Source organism: Scomber japonicus, chromosome 19, assembly GCF_027409825.1.
Source record: "Scomber japonicus isolate fScoJap1 chromosome 19, fScoJap1.pri, whole genome shotgun sequence".
Classification (NCBI taxonomy): Eukaryota; Metazoa; Chordata; class Actinopteri; order Scombriformes; family Scombridae; genus Scomber; species Scomber japonicus.
This window is the reverse complement of record NC_070596.1, coordinates 20,019,773-20,040,282: the sequence shown is the minus strand read 5'-3', so window position 1 is coordinate 20,040,282 and position 20,510 is coordinate 20,019,773. Positions and strand designations below refer to the sequence as shown.

Below are 20,510 nucleotides of genomic sequence, written 5' to 3'. Positions count from 1 at the left end.
ACAAATACAGTCCTCCCTTCAGACTTCAGAAGTCCTGCCACCCCAAATTCATTTACTTTATCGCCAAGGCAATCACCAAAACAGAGAAATATGGTGGGATCCAGAGCGATGCGTCAGATGTAGAGGCACGTTTTTTTTCACAATCTGAAAAAAATGTCATCTCATGTGAGCACAACAGTCCGTCCACACTCTCTGAGGCTCCCCACTTGAACCTGCGTTCATCATCTCTTTCCACTGACTGCTTTCACCAGGCTGACTGATACCAGAAATGTACTGAACCAAAACTGTTTGCATGTCAGCTACACAGGAAGAAATCAACATACAATGTGTTTGTATTTATTGATTCACGAATACGGTTAAAAAGTTGTTGTGTAGGTTGCTTCGAACCACCGTGTTTACATACCCATGTACAGAGTCACTGCTGTGTATGGACACCTGATGTTTTTTCAGCGCACACACAAAATAGACAACTGGTGAACTGTGAGGAAATATTAGCGGAATTTGACAAAAATGTGTAATTTGGAATTGTTGACTCTACCTTTTAAATACATTTTTAGTATTGCATGTATATCTTTACTCTCAAACACTGTGTGATAGAATAATGAAACAAAACATCCCAGCTACTGTACAGCAGGCGTCATCCTTCATGTTTTTCCTTTCCATCATGCAAGCATGTTGTCACTCAATACAAGACAAAGCAGTTCTGCTATTTTGGTGGATAGGATCAAACATTACAGTTCTTGTCATGTGTCATGGTCAGGCAGTTTCCCATCCTCACCTTTCATTGTTTGTTTTTTTCTCTCTCTCTAACAGTAAAGGCTTTGTGGTGCCATGATGAAGAAAGTCTTGGAAGCAATCCTGCTGTTGTTGCTAGTCTTCACGCTGCATGCTAGGGGAACACGTAAGTGCTTGAAAACACAGTATCTTCTTAAATCTCTGGCAACGAGGTAAGACATCTTAGAGGTGTCTCATTGGTTGGTAGGCTGTTTAAACAAGAACCAGGAGCCAGTAACCAAGTAATGTTGTTTATCTGTAGATATTGATTTGATTTTTATTCAGTTGCCCCTATGCAAATATTGACTTGTCTCCTTTTTTTGTATATAAATAATACATCCTTTTTACTGTGTGCTTTCTCTTTCTTTTTTGACTGTCTGTAGACTACAGCCCACCAGGGAAGCCTGCTCTGACCAGCTGTCGTTCTCCCGAAAAAGAGACCTTCACCTGCTGGTGGCAGCCAGGCTCTGATGGAGGACTGCCCACGACATACGCCCTGCACTATCGAAAAGAAAGGTCAGTGGCTCCCAGTTTCATGCTGTAACACATTCACTTAATTTTGTCTCTTGTTTAATTTTTGCATTTTATGTGACTGTACGTTACATAAAAGGATGGATGGTTAGCACAGTCAACAGTATATTCATCATCATTACAGAGATCTAGTGTGGGGAAGCTGGTTTGATTCTGTCAGTATGGATGATGTCATACGTGTCAAAAGTAGAACAACAGAGCATAGCAGCAGTATAGCATTTGCAGCAAACACAAATGAGATGTTTTTACATTGTCGGCACAGTTGGTTTGTAACGTACCTGTTGGTTTGCAGCTTTGAGGATAGCCATCTGGTTTGTCAAGATATCAAGATAAAGATTGCAGAAAGTTATTTGGCTCTGCTTGTGCCTGTGCTTGTGGATTCATAACTGCACAAGGTAGATAAGGAACGCATGTACCGTAGCTGCAGAGAAGGAGGGAAGGTACTGGAATACCTGACTCACATGGTTTACAAGAATGAAGATGAGGTGGCGGAGCAAACTCTTTGTGGTAACAGAGAAGGACATAAGATTAGTGTTTTGTAAAATGTTCAAGAAATAGTTTAACATTGACTGCTGCAATGCTGCTTTGTTGCATGTCATGTTCAGTCAAATACAGTAAACTTGCCTTACCCTCATTAGTTGTACAGCCGTGTTGTATATTGTTGTGTTTTATTGTTAGTTGTATTTATACTTGATATTGCTTATTTTGTACTTATATTGCTTAGATTCTGTTATTTCTATCAATTATATGTTATATTATCTTACCTTATTCCTGTCTCTCTACTCCTGCAATTTCATTATGCTTGCACAATAAAAATTAAGTTCTCAAATCTTGAATCTATGTGTAAGGAAAGGCAAACATGCCAGAAATCTAAACAAACAATATATAAAATGTTAAGTAGAGTTGCTAGCTGGTAATGTTTTTGTTAACCTTTGGACAAAAGGTGCTGTCTCTTGCTTTCTCCAGTCTTTCTCGTGAAAAGCCCTGCTGTATTAGTTTTAGTCAGGAGCTCCGACTGTCTGTTGAGCTCCAGTGGTCTTATGTCTAGGAAGCCATATGCATTATAATATCACACAGTGACATGTTGATGCTTTAGCTAACATCATCCTTTATTAAATAATACATGTATGGTGTTTTTCCTCTGTTCCTTTACAATGCTATAAACATTGTCTTGAGCTTGAAGTTTCCTTGTACATCTCCCGCTGTGTGTCCATTCTGAACTCACTTTTTAATTCCCACCAGAAAAATGCAACTGTGTGCAGCTGCAAAACAAATTAACTTTAGTTAAAATGTAAGTGGTGCTCAACATGATACATTACATGAGTCAAAGCAGCAGTATTGATGGGAGCTGTTGTTCCCCACTTTCAGCAAAAAGAAGAGTCTTTCTTGTTATTGTCTACCACCGCTGTTGACCTTGGGATGTTCCTACTATACATAATTTTCCAACTCTGACATGAATGTCATCGCCAGCTGCTTCCTTTTACTGCACAGCGAGGAGCTTCACCACTGAGTGAGCATAGTGCATTCAGAAGCTCCTAGAGATGTGCCCCCTACTGAACAGGCCAATCACCAGCAGTCGGCAATACAGCAACAAGCACACTTTTTCCTGAGTTCATTAAACCACTCAGGTCTACTGGGATTGGAACCCAAGTGTGTGCAGTGATGGCCAAATGCTCATGCACAGCAAGCTGGCTGAATTATTTCCACTGTCTCCTAAAGACGAGGCAAAGCCACAGCAGGAAATACAGTTCTATAGGAGCTTCTGCCAGTGACCTGAAAAAAGAAGAGGCAAACCCAAAGATATACAATGTGTCTGCACTACAGGGCAGCACAAAATAAGTGCAGAAAACAAAAAGACTAATTAAAAGTGTAGGAAATAGAATTGAAAACATTTACACTGACATTATCTTATAAGCACAGTAGATGTATACTCATCTCTTTTGCTGTAGTTACAGCTTGTTCAATGTAACAACAAAGTACAGTGGACATGTAGAAATGCACAAATTAAATACAGTTCCTTTACCTCTCCTACAGCTCTGACACAGTGTACGAGTGTCCCGACTACCACACAGCCGGAGAGAACTCCTGCTTCTTTAACAAGAACGACACATCCATCTGGGTCAACTACAACATCACTGTGGTAGCCACCAACAAACTGGGCAGCACCTTCTCCGACCCTGTGGATATAGATGTTGTCTACATTGGTGAGTGAATGTGTGCTTTATTTATTTATTTATTTATTTATTTATTTGTTTGTAAATAAGTGTATTTTAACACACTCACAATTGCACACTGTGTTTAATGTTCTCTGTGAGTGTACTAACCCTCCCACCAGCTGTAACCGCTCCCTGAAGGTCACCATTTGAAATTAAAAATTACACTGTCGGCCCACTGAAGACATTTTAATCATGATCGAACAATATGTTAATGAAATCAAGTTGCTAAAAAAAAAAAAAGGTAACATCCTGTATATTTCCTTACACCATCCTGCTGCTGGAAATACTAACAAATGATATATATGTAATTGTAATTGATTATAATTGTAATTGTAGGCTTTTTCTCTTAAGATGAAATTAAGTAGATGCTAGTGGTGTTGTTCTACAGCTCCATGAAAACAACAGTAAATGCATAGCCTCCAAAGTTGATCCTTAAGTTTGTTACTGGATAAAGACATTAAATATAAATACTGTGCAAATCTACTCCATATTACATAACAAAATATAAATATGTAATGAAGTATGGAATTAGTCCTGTCCTGTCAGGTTGCTTAATACAAAAGCTTGTTGTTTTGTTCATGAAAAATCCAAAAGGGAGTGTGAACTGCTAGATTTAAAAGATTTTAAAAAGTATCCACCATGCCGTTGAAGCGGCTTATCTGAAAATGCTCCTCTTCCCCTTGTCTCTAATATTTGTTTTGACCTGATGTGGTTATCAGTCCTCAGTGATTTTATTTTCTTGTCATTTGTCACAATGTGTCTCAACTCAAAACTCAAAACATTAACATTTATCTCAACTACGTCAGCACACACACACACACACACACATTTATTTGGAAAGTCACTCCTGCACTATCAGTGTTCATCTGCTAGAGGTGTGCATTGGTTTACTGTTACACAGAGGAAGAAACATTGACACACTCTAGTCAGGAAACAATTCTGCTTTTACACAATCACAGTTGGCTCCTAGTGTGTTACTGTGTCACGAACACTATATCCCACTTAATCTTTTTCTATTCAAGTCACACACACAAAGACATCCTCTCTCATTCACTTTCCATCTCTCTCTCCCTTCTCCAGTCCAGCCTAATCCTCCTGAGAAGGTGTCCGTGACTTTAATGGAGGACAGAGGGATGCCCTTCCTTCGGGTGTCATGGGAACCGCCACGTAAGGCTGACACCCGTTCCGGTTGGATCACTCTCATTTACGAGATCCGCATCAAGTTGGATGGAGAAAATGAGTGGGAGGTACGTAACATTACTATACAGCATGTTGATTAAAGCAAATGGGAGTCAAGTCATGCAAGTGAGGGGCCTGGTGGTTAAAATGTCTTTTCTTTCAATAATGAATAACCCCTGCAATGCTGTTTTGGCTTTTGCTTATGTTTCTCTAATGTATATTGACAGGGTGGTAGATTTTCACCAGTGGATGTTTCTGATTAATATTGTCATAAAATGTTTAGATACCATACAGTATTTCTAATCTATATGTTGACTGGATGTGCATGACTACTCACATTATGTTAATTGTGTTGTATTTCCAGATGCATCCTGCAGGCCAGCAGAAGTTATTTAACATTTTTGGACTGCGGTCAGGTGGTACTTACCTCGTTCAGGTGCGCTGTAAGCCTGATCATGGCTTTTGGAGTGAATGGAGTACCACTTCCTACATCCGCTTTCCTGACTGTAAGACATCTAACAATTATCTGCTGTACACTATGCAGTACATTTATACAGTATATCAAGTAATATTTAGATATACATTATATGTATGTATTAAAGGAATAGTTCCACATTTGGTGGAATGTGACTACTCAATTCTCTCATCTTTCTCTCAGAAAGAAAGTGATTACATGTATTTCCTAAAATGTGAACTATTCTGATAACTACTGGTTAATGATTGTGTAATTATGTATTATGCTGAAATGACATCAAAGAGTGGCAAAGTGTCCTGGCGGTGAGCTGCCATGCAACCTTGATGGAAAACCCGTGGCGGCCAATCTAAAATTGGGAATAATTTAACTTTTTGTGGCAATTGACAGCCATGTTTCAAATAATTTCTTCCCGCCTGAAACACATTAACAATGGAAGATGAACACATTTTGTTTCATCTACAGTCATTCACTGAAGACAAATTGCAATGTTGAGCCTGAAGTACTGTTTCCTCCTCAAGTATACCACGGCACCAGCTAAAGCAAGGTTTCTCTTCATGGCACAAATGATCTCTTATTAAGGATCTGGACTATTTATATGCATCCCTTTCCTGCAAAAAAAAAAAATCAGCTTAGTGAAATGACATCTTATGTCTTATGTCAACAATGTGTTTTGTTTCACATTGGTAGTACATTACTGTGGCACATAGAATGACAAAAGTGAAAGGATACAACCCCCGGCTGTAGACAGATGTCAATTTTGCAGCGAACCATGCCGCTCATTGGTGTTGTTTCAGCGTTAAACTCCTTTAATATCCTATAACAATAATCGCTAAGGAAAGATGTGGCTGTTTTACGCTGTGTGTAAACACTCACATTGGTTCTCTTACAGATTTCCAGCGGGAAAGGTCAGTGTGGATCCTCATAGCGGTCTTTTCTGCCTGCATATTCCTCATCCTCACATGGTTGTTGCATATTAACAGCACCAGGTAAAAGAGTGATCATGAATGCCTTATGCCACTTTTTGGGTCAAATATTGACATTTATTTACAAACTCATAAATATAAGTCATGTTATATGATGCAGAGGCTGCAGCTGTATTCTTAGGCTCTCTCTTCTAGTTTCAGTGTCAGATTATCCTAAGATATCAAACTAATTCCTTTGTGACCATGACTTTCCTGAAGTACTATTCAGTTCAGTTCAGTTCAGAGCTTTATTGTCCCTCGAAGGGAAATAACAAACATCATCTCAGCATACAGCACAACCAAACAGTCATTTGTATATAAAATAAATAATAATGGGGGCAGGACACATCCCTGTGGTGAGCCTGTAGACGACGACTTCTTTTGGGATAAAACACTATTTACCCTGACTGACTGAGGCCTGCATGTTAAAAAGTCTGCAAGCCATTTCACCATACCAACATCAAGATTAAAAAAGGACACTAGTTTATGGCATAAGATGGGTGGCTGAATTGTGTTAAAAGCTGAGGAAAAGTCAGCAAATAAAAGTTCAGAGATAATAATGTAATTACATTGCCATGTAGCGATATCAGTTGTCACTTTATTGTGATGAGCACAGAGATCTCATTCACACTATTAGTTTATATTTATTCATTCACATTTATAGTTTGGAGGACAAAGGTCTGAGTCCAACTTAACAACTTAACAACTTCACAGGGAAAAATATGAATTTACTGTGTAGAGATCATTTGTGAAAAACTGTGTCTGTTAAACTGACCATCATTTTTAAAATGTTGTAACAGTCATTGTTATTTCCAATTATTCCTTATATTTATAGGCTTTCATCTGCTGCTCACAAATCCTGACATTTATCTTCATTCTTTTGTCTTTCAGTCTGAAGCACTGTCTGCTTCCACCAGTCCCTGGTCCTAAAATCAAAGGATTTGATAAACAGCTTCTCAAGGTAAATTAACAACATACTGATCAAAGATTTCATGTATGAAATAATGATCTCAATCTGCTGCTAATAATCATATTTAGCTAAGAAAAAAACCTTCTGACTTACCAAAGCTTGTTTTACTCTTTTTGTGTAGGACGGCAAGTCAGAGGAGGTTTTCAATGCACTGGTGGTGTCTGGTTTCCCCCCAACCACATCATCCAACTATGAGGATTTGCTGGTGGAGTACTTAGAGGTGTACATCCCTGAGGAGCAGGAGCTGATGCTGGAGGAAACCAAGGATCTTCATGATGGTTGCCTCAAATCCGAGGGTTCCACATCGGACAGTGACTCTGGCCGGGGCAGCTGCGACAGCCACACTCTGCTGATGGATAAGTGTGGAGAGGCGAAAGAGAAAAAGAGGCTAACAGATCAGGAAAGCAGTCGACTGAGGACAGAGAAGCAGAGGCACCAGAAAGACTGGAAGGAGGAGGCGCTCGCCTATGCTCATGAAGACATGCTTAGCCCTGACATGTCCAGTGGGAGGGTGAAGACCTGGCCTTCAGTGTTTTCTCCACTGCCCCAGTACAGCTCAAGCCCACTGGACCAACAGCGCTCACTCGAGATGGCCAAACAGCACTGCGTCTCCGACAGCCTGTTCCCACCAGGCACCACATCCTCCTACCTCACCCAACCTGGCCACAGCTCCAAGGAGGCTCTTGGAACCAGCTACTGGGAGTTCAGCTTGAGCACCAAGCAACCTCATCCTCTCCATCCCCAGATGCAGGTCCGCCAGCAGCTCCAGGCCCACAGCAATATCAACATCTCTAGCATTGGCCGCAAACAGGCACCTGCTGGCCTGCTGTCGCCTGCTCTCCGCTCCACTGAGTACGTTGAAGTTCAGAAGGTCAATGAGGATAGCACAGTGCTTCTCCAGCCTGTTGTGTCAGGCCAAGGCCAGCACGAAGGCAACCTGCAGGTTTCTCTGGGGGAGGACTACAGCAAGGTGAAGAGTGTGGATGGTGACAACGTGCTGCTGCTCCAGAGAAAGGTGGATGTAATGGAAGAAGAGGTGGACAGGTGCCCTTGTGAGTACCAGGAGACAAATGGAGTGACAGAGAGCTGCTACACATCGTCCATCATCACCACTACCCAGAAGCCTACAGCCTGTATTCACACTGCAATGCCGGCCCAGGAAGAAAGGGTCCTTGCTGCAAGTGGTTATGTTGACACTGCCACCATGTTCACAATGCCCACACATTAGGTGCCCCATAACTGACAGGTCTGGGACTTTTCAAGACCAGTTTTAGACTGGGACAAAAACTCCTTCAGAAATGGTTGCAATGACAATATTTTGCTATCACAGAGTCTATTTATTTTTTCATCTTCTTCTCATTTAAGAGATGTATTTTCACTGAACAGTGACACTCTAATTTTGAGTATCCAGATGGATTTGATTGAATGAGCCTGTTCATTCAACTGATTAATTGTACAAATTATGTGGTACTATGTGCTGTTACTATGATTAATCATATGTCTGTCATGGATTTTTTTCCATCACACGTTTCATGTTATGAATATTTTTTGATATTGCTAATGAAATATATTAATGTATACTGGTGTAATATCTGTTAAATGATTTATGTAAAATCAAAATAGCAGAAAGCTCAAACATCAAACATTTTTATTTTGTTTAACTTTTTTGTATGTGCATATTTTCTCTGCGGCCTCTAGAAGTGGGAATATACTTATTTATTTTTTATTCAGAGATTATTTTGTGTATATAAAGTCATTACTGGTTTTATCAGTTAAGTGGAAATTTAAAAACAAATCTACAAAGACATTTTTATGGATGGCAAAGTAGTGTCATAATCATTTGTACATGATGCCATGTGCAACACTAACTTTAAGTAACTCCATCTCTATTGTATAACAGTGAGAAATTGCTGTGTTTTACCTTTTTTTTTCTTTAACATGTATACAGTATCTATCTATGTATATCTTTATAAGTCAATTGCCCAAATAGGAAAAGTGGAAAGACCACTCAATTCTTTTTTGGAAAGCCATAAAATTATGCTCATAATAAATTTACGATATTGACTAATGGGATGTTGATTTTTATTTTGTATCACTGAAATTCTAGTGTAATTTTAAGTGTATTGATTATGTGCCTGTTATTACCTGTGTATATTCACAGGTAAACAAAGGGCAAACTGTGCAAGTACAATGAAAACTCAAACATTACAGTTGTTTTATAGTAATAAATATAATATATAACTAAGATAATATATAGGTAATGGAGATCTTAAAGGATAGTATATCAATTGTCAACAATAGCCAACTACCCAAATGAACATTGACACATGTTTTTCATGCAATAATTATTCCTGCTGAGAGATCACTTTGTAGTTTACTTAAAGTGATGGGGGACAAAATCCAAAGCCCTAAATATGTACATAAAAATTATTTGAAGCCAATTCGAGAGTTCACCTGTCCAAATTAGTCAAATCAAGTAAATACCATAATCCAAAAATATCAAATATATGATTTGTTAAGATCTTTCTACTGCAGCTAAACTCTTACTAATAAGTTGTAATTGTGGAAGATATATATTTGCCTGACCCAGAGATGACTGAATCCTCATATTATCTTCAGATAAACTTTTAAAATAGATTTTTGTTCAATCCCAGGATTTAACTTTTAAGCACATTTGGAGGGGATCCTCTAATAGTCACTATGAATGAATGATTACAGCAGGCCAAAAAAGGTATCAATGTTCATTTGAGCACTGAATGTTCATATAGTTGACAGAGTTGATAAAATTGTGAACTTGTCCTTTAAACCACCACTACTGCTATCTTGTTTACAAACTTGTGTACTTGCGCGCGCATCCAGTGACGTTGCAGCGGGGTACCCTGGGGTCATTGGCCGTTCGCTGTCCGCCCTTCCCACAAACTTTACAGAGAAAAGAAAAATCTTTGAGCTGAAGTTAGTCTGCTGCTGACTGAGTGTAACTGTAGCTGTGAGAGCCCTCTGTTCCTACTCAACATGTTTAAAATTGCGTCCTGTCTTTTAACACGACAGTCCTGCTGCACGTCCGGCCTGTCCAAATTCCACCTGGCAAGTGGTGAGTTACCATGGAGACCAACAAAATCCAGAGCTGGCCTGCACAAGTTTGTTTCAGTCTGTTTCTGCTGCTTATAAAACCTGTAACAGACCAGTGACTGACAGACAGTGTGTTTAAGTTCGCCTGTAAATTTGTCATTTTAAAAAATTTAAAATAATCTCGCATTCGCTATTTACTGTTAATTCTTTTACCCTCGACAGATTTAATGAATACATGACAATCACATTTACCTAATGATAGTTGAACAGAAAACAATGACCATATTGTGTGATTCCAGTAGGGCTGGGTATCAACAGTCCATACCAATCGATACCAAGTAATATAGAAACGTCTCCTGTCAAACGATACCTGCTATCGATCCTTTTTGCACCCAAATCTAGAAAAATATGACTATTTGTATGGACTTGCTCATAGCCAATCAACACAAGTGTTAAATATGAACAAGTTGAAGACTTTCAAAATGCATTTGTGTAAAAAGTCTTTCATAATTGTAAGCACAAAAAAATCAGGCATTTAAGAATGTCATCTTGGGCTTTTGGGAGCAGTGATCAAAAACTAATCAACAAAATAATCAACAGATTTAATAGGAATGAAAATAAGTGTTAGCTGCAGCTTTCTCATTACGCAATGTCAGAAAATGGTGAAGAATGTCCATGACTCATTTAAAATAGCTGGCTTTGGCAAAAGCCAAAGAAAAGAGGTGGGTTTTAAGAAGGGTTATAAAATGAGACATAGAGGATTCCTGTCTAATGTGCAGGAGCAATTCATTCCAAAGTTTTGGAGCTGCAACGGCAAACACTCTATCCCCTCTGAGCTTAGACCTTAGCTGCATAGGAAGAGAAAATTGTTGAGCACATGCTTAGACTTTACATAGTCTCCAATCCTCTGTGCAAAGAGTATCTCCAGGAGCTAAACTAGTCCTATCTCACAAACCAGTCCCTCTACCTCACATTTTACAGCCAGGGGTTTACAGGGTTAACATTGTGTTGCACAATGTAAGGTCCAAGGTGAACTTAATGCCAGGTATGTCATGCTAAATCTGATTAAATGCACAGAAGAAGGCCAGCCAACATTAGATATTTGTGTGTTGATAATAAAGTAGAACAAAAAAAAGAAAGACCTTTGGGTAAAAAGTCATCACAGTTTGTTTCACATAGAAATCCAAAATGTCACTGTAAAGCTTTGATTAGTCTTAGCAAAGGATCCCAGTCATCTCATGAAGCTCTTCACAGTAACTCTGTCCTTTATCTCTTTGTCTGAACTTCAATCGCAATTAGGTGCATTATGTCAGAAATCAGCCTTAAAATCCAGTCCGACAGACCTCCCGGAGATGCCCCTGTGCAATTTCAAACCAGACGAATACAAGGTAAGAGCAGCATCCTCCTGTGTTCTCTGATCACCTCAGTAATGAATACAAAATGTTATGTCAGACTAAGTTAATAAAAATATGCTGGTTCAGTCATTCTCACCGTTGATGACAGTGGCATTATCTCAGCCACAACCACAGACTCCAAACAATGATCCTCCTATTCTGTTACTCCTGTTGTCCAGGGTATGTCCAAAGAGCAGATGATGGACATCCGCAGGAAGAACTGCAACCCCATGACCATGAAGGTTACCTACTATAAGAAACCAGTGTTCATCCACCAGGGATACATGCAGTGGCTATGGGATGTGGATGGGAAGCGATATCTGGATCTGTTTGCTGGTGTGGCTACTGTCAGTGTGGGCCACTGTCACCCGTAAGATCATTTTCCCCCTAGTTGACTGTGTTATACAGTGAAAGTAGGTTTTATTCTGATATACGTTTTGTAATGAAAATGACTTCTTATGAGTGGTTTTATATGGGATTCCTGCTATCTGTGGGCACAGGAAAGTGACAGCAGCTGCAGTTCAGCAGTTGAAGACACTGTGGCATACTACTAATATCTATGTCTATCCTGCTCTCCATGAGTATTGTGAGAAACTGGCTTCCTACTTCCCAGATCCTCTTAAGGTACTGTGGTTAATTTTTATACTGATTACTTGGATAAATGTGCTGGCTGAAATTAAAATGTGTGCTGGTCTCTGTGTCCCTGTACAGGTGGTATATCTGACCAACAGCGGCTCAGAAGCCAATGACCTGGCTATGTTGATGGCTCGACTTCACACAGGCAACTTTGACATCATCACTTTCAGGTATTCACTTTTATGAATAGTCCATAGTGACCTCCCTATGTGCTTTATAATAACATAAAAAGTATTTAAAATTGAAGAAATGTTTTTTGTACCAAGCTAATAGTAATGCTTGACATCACGTAAGAGTAAATAACATAGCTTTTTTGCACAAAGCTAAAAACTAAAATTTGGCGACAGTTTTTGTTTGGCCTGACAACAGATTTTTTTTATTGGCCTTGCTGTTCTTTGTCCTTTTTTCTCCATTAATTCAAGATTGTTTAAAAAATGTATACCTTTCTATGAGGCACAACAAGGGAAGTACGCAGTTTGAGTAAACAATATATTAAAAAGATGATGATTCAAGCTCTCACTCAAGAATATAAAAACATATTCTTTGTGACTATACATGTTCACATTGTATTCTTGTGGTTCATTCAGTATGCCATACATATTCCAACTTCATAGTTTGATTGTTAAGAAAAGTTCTCTGTAATCTAAACATGCAAAAGGTTTTCTGACTGATTTCTCTCCGCCAGAGGGTCTTACCATGGTGGCAGCCCACAGACCATGGGTCTCACTTCCAACTCAGCATATAAATACCCCATTGCCAACGGTTTAGGCTGCACAAATGTATGTATGCATGAATTTACTACAATATCTGACCATGAGAAAACCATAGAATATATAATATGATGGTGCACCAGCACTATTATATTAAATAAACATCCCACAGCCGTTCATTACTAAATGCATTTGGACAATTTCTCAGTTAGTACACACATGCACTTGGAAGCAGATGAAACCCACACACACACACACACACACACACACACACACACAAATATACTAAAAATGCTGAGGCAAAATCTGCCTGAAGAACAGCTGCCATTCCAAACAGATGTTGTAAGAAACACATTTCTAAATTTGAACTGTGTTGAGGCTAATTAACCATCACTCCAAAAATGTTTGCTCTTCTTAGTGTTTATAGTATGAGCACTAGTGAACAAATGAAATTTCACAAAGATCTATATTAGGTATAGGTATCTGAATTATACAGATGAATACAGCTGTGGCACCATACCAAGTTTCATGATGATTTCTTTGTGCTGCAATAATTATGAGTGACTGTTGCTGTCACTGATCCAACTGACCAGGTTTCTGCCCAATAAACAGACCATGTGTCCCGATGTGTTCAGAGGTCTGTGGGGAGGAAGCCACTGCAGGGACTCTCCCGTGCAGACCATCAGAGAGTGTGGCTGTGCCAAAGGTATTGAAACGCATGCATCCATGACTCAACACACTCGAGTTATCTCTCTTGCATGCTCATAAAAAGGATAACTCACCACATTGTTTCTGAGATTACAATCATTATGATCCTTTTGCAATATTATATATAAGAGTATTCTGTCTTTGTCCAAGGTGAAAAAAATATAGTTTTTTCTCAGTTCTTCTGTAGAGACATCTGCAACAGCTCAAGGGGATGTGTTTTTTCCACTAAATTATGTGGTGTTTTCACAGCATCTAATTTGTCGAATTTACAGAGTGTTGCAATTTACAAAATGTATTTCTTTCTGTAACATGTGCCTAAAAGTCACGAGGGTAAGACAGTTCAGATGTAACTTTGAAAATGAGACAAAAGAAGTGTGAAAGTGTTTGTTTAAAGTCCAACGTCTCTTACCCTCCTATATCATTTACCTCTTTTAACCTTTTACCATTTCCAGGAATTCTAGGTCTGTATGTAGTATGCCTGTGTATGAACTATAGTATACCTGGAAACAACATATCTACGTGACTGTTTATACAACCTAAGCAACTGTTAGGTAATATTGTATAATATAACTCCCAATAGCAGCTAATAGTAGCGAGCAACATGAACTAAACAAGTATTGTGCTAATTATCACATCCTTGTCTCAATTCACAACATACAATATAGTTACGAAGATATTCAAAATCACATGAAAAGAGTCCAATTTTTTCAGAAAGTTGATTAAATCAAAACAATTAAATAGGCTTTAAAAGACTAAAGATAAATAAAAAAACATTTTAAACACTCGCTCTGGCAGGCTGTTCCAACAGTACCAAGTATGAAAACTAAACTAACTGCCTCACTGTAAGTTTTTGCCCTGTACTTTTTGGAACAACTAAAAGACTCATGCCAGAGGACCTGAGGGGTTGTCCTGGAGCATTACAAGAGTCTAGAGACTGGTGGATGTAAAAGTGTGCAGTCAGACAAGTGTCTGTGTCACGTAGAGAAATGGCCTCATAAAGGTGACATACCCCACATGAGCACTATTGTTTCATTCTGAGTCAAAAATACCACAGAGGTAGATAATTTAATTTTGTGGCCAGTTTTTCTCCCTGTGCCTGAGAACCTATAACTAATATTTTATCCTGGTTTAGCTGTAAAACATTTTTTAAAAAGTAGCATCAGTTCTCACACATACACACACACATCTCACATTGTTCTTTTTCAGTAATCTTTAGCTTATTATTCATTCATCTGTGAACCATGATGTAGTAATATGAGAATTTTATCATGACTCTATTATATGGAAAGATGATAAAAGATAAAGATAGGTATTATTTATGGAGCTTCTTATCTGTATACACAAAGGACTTTCTGTGTTTGATTCAACAGGCTCCTGCATGGCAAATGATCAATACATTGGACAGCTCAAAGAGACATTTGCTACTAGTGTCCCAAGTCGAATTGCTGCTTTCTTTGGAGAGCCTATTCAGGTATGATATTCTTAGCCCTAACCCTTAGCATGTTTTAAACGCTACTTCTTAGCCACACTAATTATTAACAGTATTGTCTGTATCAGTAAGTCAAATCAAGGCATAGCATTGTTATCATGCCATCCGTGTTTATTGTTTTTTTAATTGTTTTTGATGTTCAGTGTGACTGCTTGTGTTAATTAAGATGGGACTGTGCAATGTGAATATGTTTGCTTTGTGCAGGGAGTCGGAGGAGCTGTGCAGTACCCAAAAAACTATCTCAAAGAGGCTTTCAAGCTTGTGAGAGAGAGAGGAGGGGTCTGCATTGCCGATGAGGTTAGATACATATTTTTTATGTTTTATATATTTTATAAAATGTATGTACAATTTACACTCTATTGATTAGTATAGAATCACAATGCACAGTTATTTGGCGACTGGAATTGTTTTACAGCTTCTTTGACTTGTAAGTTGGGAGTCAAGAAACTATATCTGATGGAATTGATACAGTAAATGTCTGTATCATCATTCAACAAATAAAAAATAAGGCAGAGCAGCAAGGTGCAAACATCAAATGTGTTTCATTTGTATTTACACATTGAGCAACATTATCATCGATTTGGTTTTGTTGTCCCGGTCACCCAACAAACCCAAGTCCACAAGTCTCACTCATATGAGCTCTTTTTGGTCTCCTCTAACTTTCTGTTTAGTCCATCTGCTGAAAACAGCTGCTTCCTGTGGTGGGAAATGAGGTTGATGAGAGCAGTGAAAGTGAATAAAAACAACAAATTCACAGGCTGTAAAATCAGAACAATGAGCTGTAAGATGCTGAAACGAACGCTGTGTAAGGGAACGGCAGAGCTTAGTGACAATTGCCTGTAGATTAGACACAATGAGCAATTGTTAATATAAGAATATAGATTATTGCAGCTCTAAGAGAAATGAGACTCCTGCTGCTGCACAGGGAACAAAAAGTGAGTGTATGAGATGAGTCGATTTATTGCTTACAGTATCATGACATGATTACTTATCTTAAAAATATGAGGAATTTCCACTGCATTTGGATAATAGATGTAAATAAACTGATGTGCTATGTTGCACCTGACAGGTCCAGACTGGATTTGGGCGAACAGGAAACCACTTCTGGGGTTTCCAAGGTCATGATGTCATTCCCGATATGGTTACCATGGCAAAGGGCATTGGTAATGGATTCCCAATGGGAGCTGTTGTTACAACACCAGGTGAGAACAAAAAGCACAAAAATCTTGCTTGAAAATCTCCTTAAAAATTGATTTGGTTGTATTTAGTGAGCTGATTCTTAGGACTAAAGAAGCTCAGAACAGCAATGACTGATACACAACTGGAACATTCATTTGTTTTTATTTTAATGAATTGAAACTATTCATGAAGCTTGGCTGACCATTTATTTTAACATGTATTTGATTTTCTTTCTCACAAAGTCATCGTTACACATTCAGTTCCTTGATTACTACTTATGGGCACTAAATCACCACCTATGGTACATTTTACACATTTACTTGTTACAGGAATTATTATGAGTGATTGATATTATGTCCGTGATTCACTGCTTTACCCTCAAGGAAGTCTCTGCTGAATGAGGGGAGAGCTGAACGTCAGCTGCATTTGTGGATAACAGCATCATGAGAGGACTTTTGTGTCACAGGTTTTAGAGAACACAACAATGGTCATTAAAAGGCTTTCTGGAACCAATTTAATTAACACAGCAATAGTGGTGACCTGTGAGCATTGATCCTGTTCTGGGAAAATAACGCTGAGAGAATGAGCTCTCTTGGCTCTCACCACTATTTGTAATTGCCATGCCTCTCAACCTCCTTTTCAATATGCTCGAGCAGAATGGATGTGTTGATTACCACAAAGAATAGCCTCTTGAAGTAAGTACATGTATTTGTGGCAGTGGATTGTGTTCACAGGTTGCACCTTGTTCCATTTGTTAAGGTAGTAGAAGATGCTTTATCTCTCTTTCTCTCAATTACTGGGTCTCGGTGTCTGTCAGGTGGTATCACTGCTCCACCGCAATGTTTACATTTTGTTTACATTTCTATAAAGGTACAAAGACCATCATGAAATCACTTTTATATTTCCACAAATCATTGTTAATGCATGTAATCTGAGAAATGTATTTTCGGTTAAGGTTTTAATTCATGGCAGCAGTGGATGGAGTTGTGATCTTGTTTATTTGTGTGTTTTCCAGAAATCGCTGCATCATTTGCCAAGGGGGTTCACTTCAACACCTTTGGAGGAAATCCTGTGGCTTGTGCCGTTGCTTCATCAGTGCTTGATGTAAGACTTCATCTCATCTTTCTACACTTCCATTTGATCAAAATCTAGTGTCCTATTGTTGTTATCGTAGCTGCATTTGAAAACTAAGTTATAACTTAAACACATTTTTACTAATCAGGTGATCAAAGAAGATGGTGCGCAGCAGATCAGTCTGGATGTGGGAACCTATTTGATGACCGAACTGGCAAAACTCAGGGACAAGTACGAGATTATCGGCGATGTCCGTGGGAAAGGCCTGCAGATCGGTGTGGAAATGGTCAAAGACAAGGTATTGAGTTAGGAACAAAAGTGACGCTCACCTCTCCTCACATGCTTGTACAACGTGTTTGTGTGCGCTGTGCCTCCCAGGGGCATGGTTCAGCAGTGCCCCAGTTAACCATTAGCTGGAGCAGCAGTGACCATCTGTAATTGTGAACAAAACAATCTCTGCTACACTGCATTTACCACTGACTAAAGTTCTGCTTTTAATTTGTTAAATAAAGAAAATAGCCAGAAAAGGACAGAACCAGTACAGAATCTTCTTACAATATAAGACAGTGAATACTGGTTTAGTGAAATATGTAATCTTCAGTTTTGTTTGGCAGAAATAAATCATTGTTATTAAGGGTCTAATTTTGCCAAGTTTTCCTCTTCTTTAATGCAGTTTTCCTGTGTTTGGTGTTTGTCTCTTTGCTGCATTGCATAATTTTGCAGTGTTTGCTGTGCTAGCAAATTAAGAAGAACGATTCTGTATTGTAACACTTTAACCTGGAAACACTTAACTGTAAGCACTCAACTGTGTCTCAGCTGTAAACACCACGAACAATTATTAAAGTAGCAAGAAGAATTATCTTAAAATATATGATAACTAATAGGAAATGCCGCAAAATTACAATGAGAGAAAGAAATAGCAGTCAAATGTAAACGCTCATCAAGATGACCTTAAAGAAAGTCACTCTGAAACCATGCGCTGCAATCTCAAAAATGACCATCAAATTGAATTTTTAAAAAAGTAATTATAAGCTTCATATAGTGAATGTTAACTTCAAGTTTATCAACATGCATTGTTTTTTTGTCCACCCCCTTTTGGTGTACCTAACAATGAAAAATTGGAAGTTATCTTGTTTGTTGAATGTTGTCTTTCATTTTATTCCTCTGTCCATTCATCCATCCCATCAACTCAATATCTTATCAAACACCAGTCCTCATATATTGTTTAAATTTAGAGATATGATGCATCCCAACAATCCACACCACATTTTCTATTTAAAAAAATATGATTCAGTACTTTGAATTACTGTTCAAATTACTGTAGGGAGTGATTGAGCATGAGCAGAATTTCATTACCCCTAGAGGATGCCATTTTCTGTTTCCTTTCTTGAACTGCCTGTTACAATTAGCCTGAAGATTGCAGGTGAGGTTGTCTAATAGTGGACATATTCTGCACAAGTCCCTTTCCAGTATCTAGATGTATAGCCTATCAAGCTGATTAGCAATCAGATGCTACAGTTACAACTGAATAATCATTGGACACATGCAGTTGGACAATGCTCATTTAGTTAATTACTTGAATTATTGTGGTTACTGTATGACATTCAGCCTCATCCACACGTTCACCTCCTCTCTATTGTCCACAGGCCAGCAGAGACCCACTGCCTCCCGACGCAATGAATGAGATCTTTGAGGACGTCAAGGACATGGGAGTCCTGATAGGGAAAGGAGGGTTATACGGACAGGTAACAGCACTCACCTTCTCTCCTTCTGTCAGATACTTTTTTGCTTGGTCAGCCTGTGGCCACAGCTGTCAGCCGCTTAACATCACAGTGCTGCTTGTTGTGTTGAAAATAACAATGTTGAGCAAGTACAGTAGTGCACTTTAAATATGTTTTTTTCACCCTGCATCATCATCATTTGTATTCATTTGTTATTCTTTGGTTGAGAAGTTGCAGCCTTTCAGTAAGACTATCTTGGGTAATTTTGTCTCCAGCTTTGAACATCTCTCAATGACTATTTTCATGTGAAACCTGCTGTTTACACTTTATTGGCACTCCAATAATCTCCCCTCTTGTTTTATTTTTCCTCACCATTGCAGACTTTCCGCATCAAACCCCCCATGTGCATCACGATGAAAGATGCAGATTTCTTCCTGGCTGTCTTTAACAAGTCCATCCACAACTACATGGAAAGAAGATGAAGGTCAGATTCATCACCCAGAGCCAAGGACCAAACCTGGAAATCAACTCAGCAGTGGAATACTATTTTTGTACATCTTTTCAATTGTTGAAAATGTCAGTTTGAATCATTTTGACCTTCTAAGGAAGACTACCTCTGTTATTGGCTTTGCATAGCCATTGTAAAAGAGAACTATGTTTAACTATGCTGCAATTTAAAGACATTGAACGCTTGAAGAAAGCTTTCTAATTTCTGGCAGAGAGCCAGAATTAGATGGGTAGATTATTAGCATTCTCATATCTGTCTCTTAAATAAGAATCTACCACCAGCAGCCAGTTAGTTTAGCTCCGCACAAAGAAAACTGGTGGAAACAACTAGATTGGTTCTACTTACCAACACCTTTAAAGTTGACCAACATGTTATAAAATATATCATTGTAATAATTTTGCTTTAGAGGTGATGGTTACCTTTGGACAGAGCCAGGCTGGCTGTTGTAATTGAGATATAAAAATCATGTACAGTGTCTTTTAAACACCTGTCTTGAAGTTAATTTGGTTGCTTTTGGATGTACTGAATCATGCTTGGATGTAACATATGATTGTTTAACAATGTGTAATGTGTGAACACATGCTTTGTTACTGATTATAAAAGTGAATGTGATAATACTAAACCTCAGAGCTTGAAAAACAGCTGTATGTAGTTTTACAAACTGGTCACACTGCCCCTATTTGTTTACAGAAGTCATAATTTACTGCAGTGGTTTTAATTATCTTCTTAATTCAGTCATCCTACAAATTAATTATCTCATAATCTCGGATTTAAAACAATAATTTTATCTGGTAATGGATTACTTACTTTTGTCTGAAAAATAAAATGTTGTTTTCTTAAGATAACATGACACATATCTTATGTATACAAAATAATAAAATGTGATTTTCTTAAAACATGGAGATCTTATCCAGT

At 38.4% G+C, this 20,510-nt stretch overlaps 2 protein-coding genes and 1 long non-coding RNA gene across 3 annotated transcripts; 2 read left to right on the top strand and 1 right to left on the bottom strand.

The window, feature by feature from the left end:
• Positions 1-273: 273 nt before the first annotated feature.
• Positions 274-8,335, top strand: prlra (prolactin receptor a). The gene is made up of 8 exons (XM_053340405.1): positions 274-901; positions 1,158-1,290; positions 3,340-3,509; positions 4,602-4,768; positions 5,065-5,206; positions 6,065-6,161; positions 7,029-7,098; positions 7,229-8,335. The coding sequence occupies exons 1-8, from the start codon at positions 832-834 to the stop codon at positions 8,333-8,335; spliced, it is 1,956 nt and encodes a 651-aa protein (XP_053196380.1). The 5' UTR covers positions 274-831.
• LOC128380548 (uncharacterized) lies at positions 323-1,194 on the bottom strand. The gene is made up of 2 exons (XR_008323489.1): positions 1,082-1,194; positions 323-983 (listed from the first exon to the last, which is right to left on the bottom strand). It is a non-coding gene; the product is annotated as an uncharacterized LOC128380548 (long non-coding RNA).
• Positions 8,336-9,973: 1,638 nt separating the features above from the next.
• LOC128380541 (alanine--glyoxylate aminotransferase 2, mitochondrial-like) lies at positions 9,974-20,510 on the top strand. Its single transcript, XM_053340399.1, has 14 exons — positions 9,974-10,198; positions 11,476-11,564; positions 11,750-11,940; positions 12,071-12,194; positions 12,282-12,376; positions 12,892-12,985; positions 13,529-13,622; positions 14,995-15,095; positions 15,318-15,410; positions 16,183-16,315; positions 17,308-17,396; positions 17,515-17,664; positions 19,013-19,111; positions 19,468-20,510. Exons 1-14 carry the CDS (start codon positions 10,120-10,122, stop codon positions 19,567-19,569), a joined length of 1,533 nt encoding a protein of 510 aa, XP_053196374.1. The 5' UTR covers positions 9,974-10,119; the 3' UTR covers positions 19,570-20,510.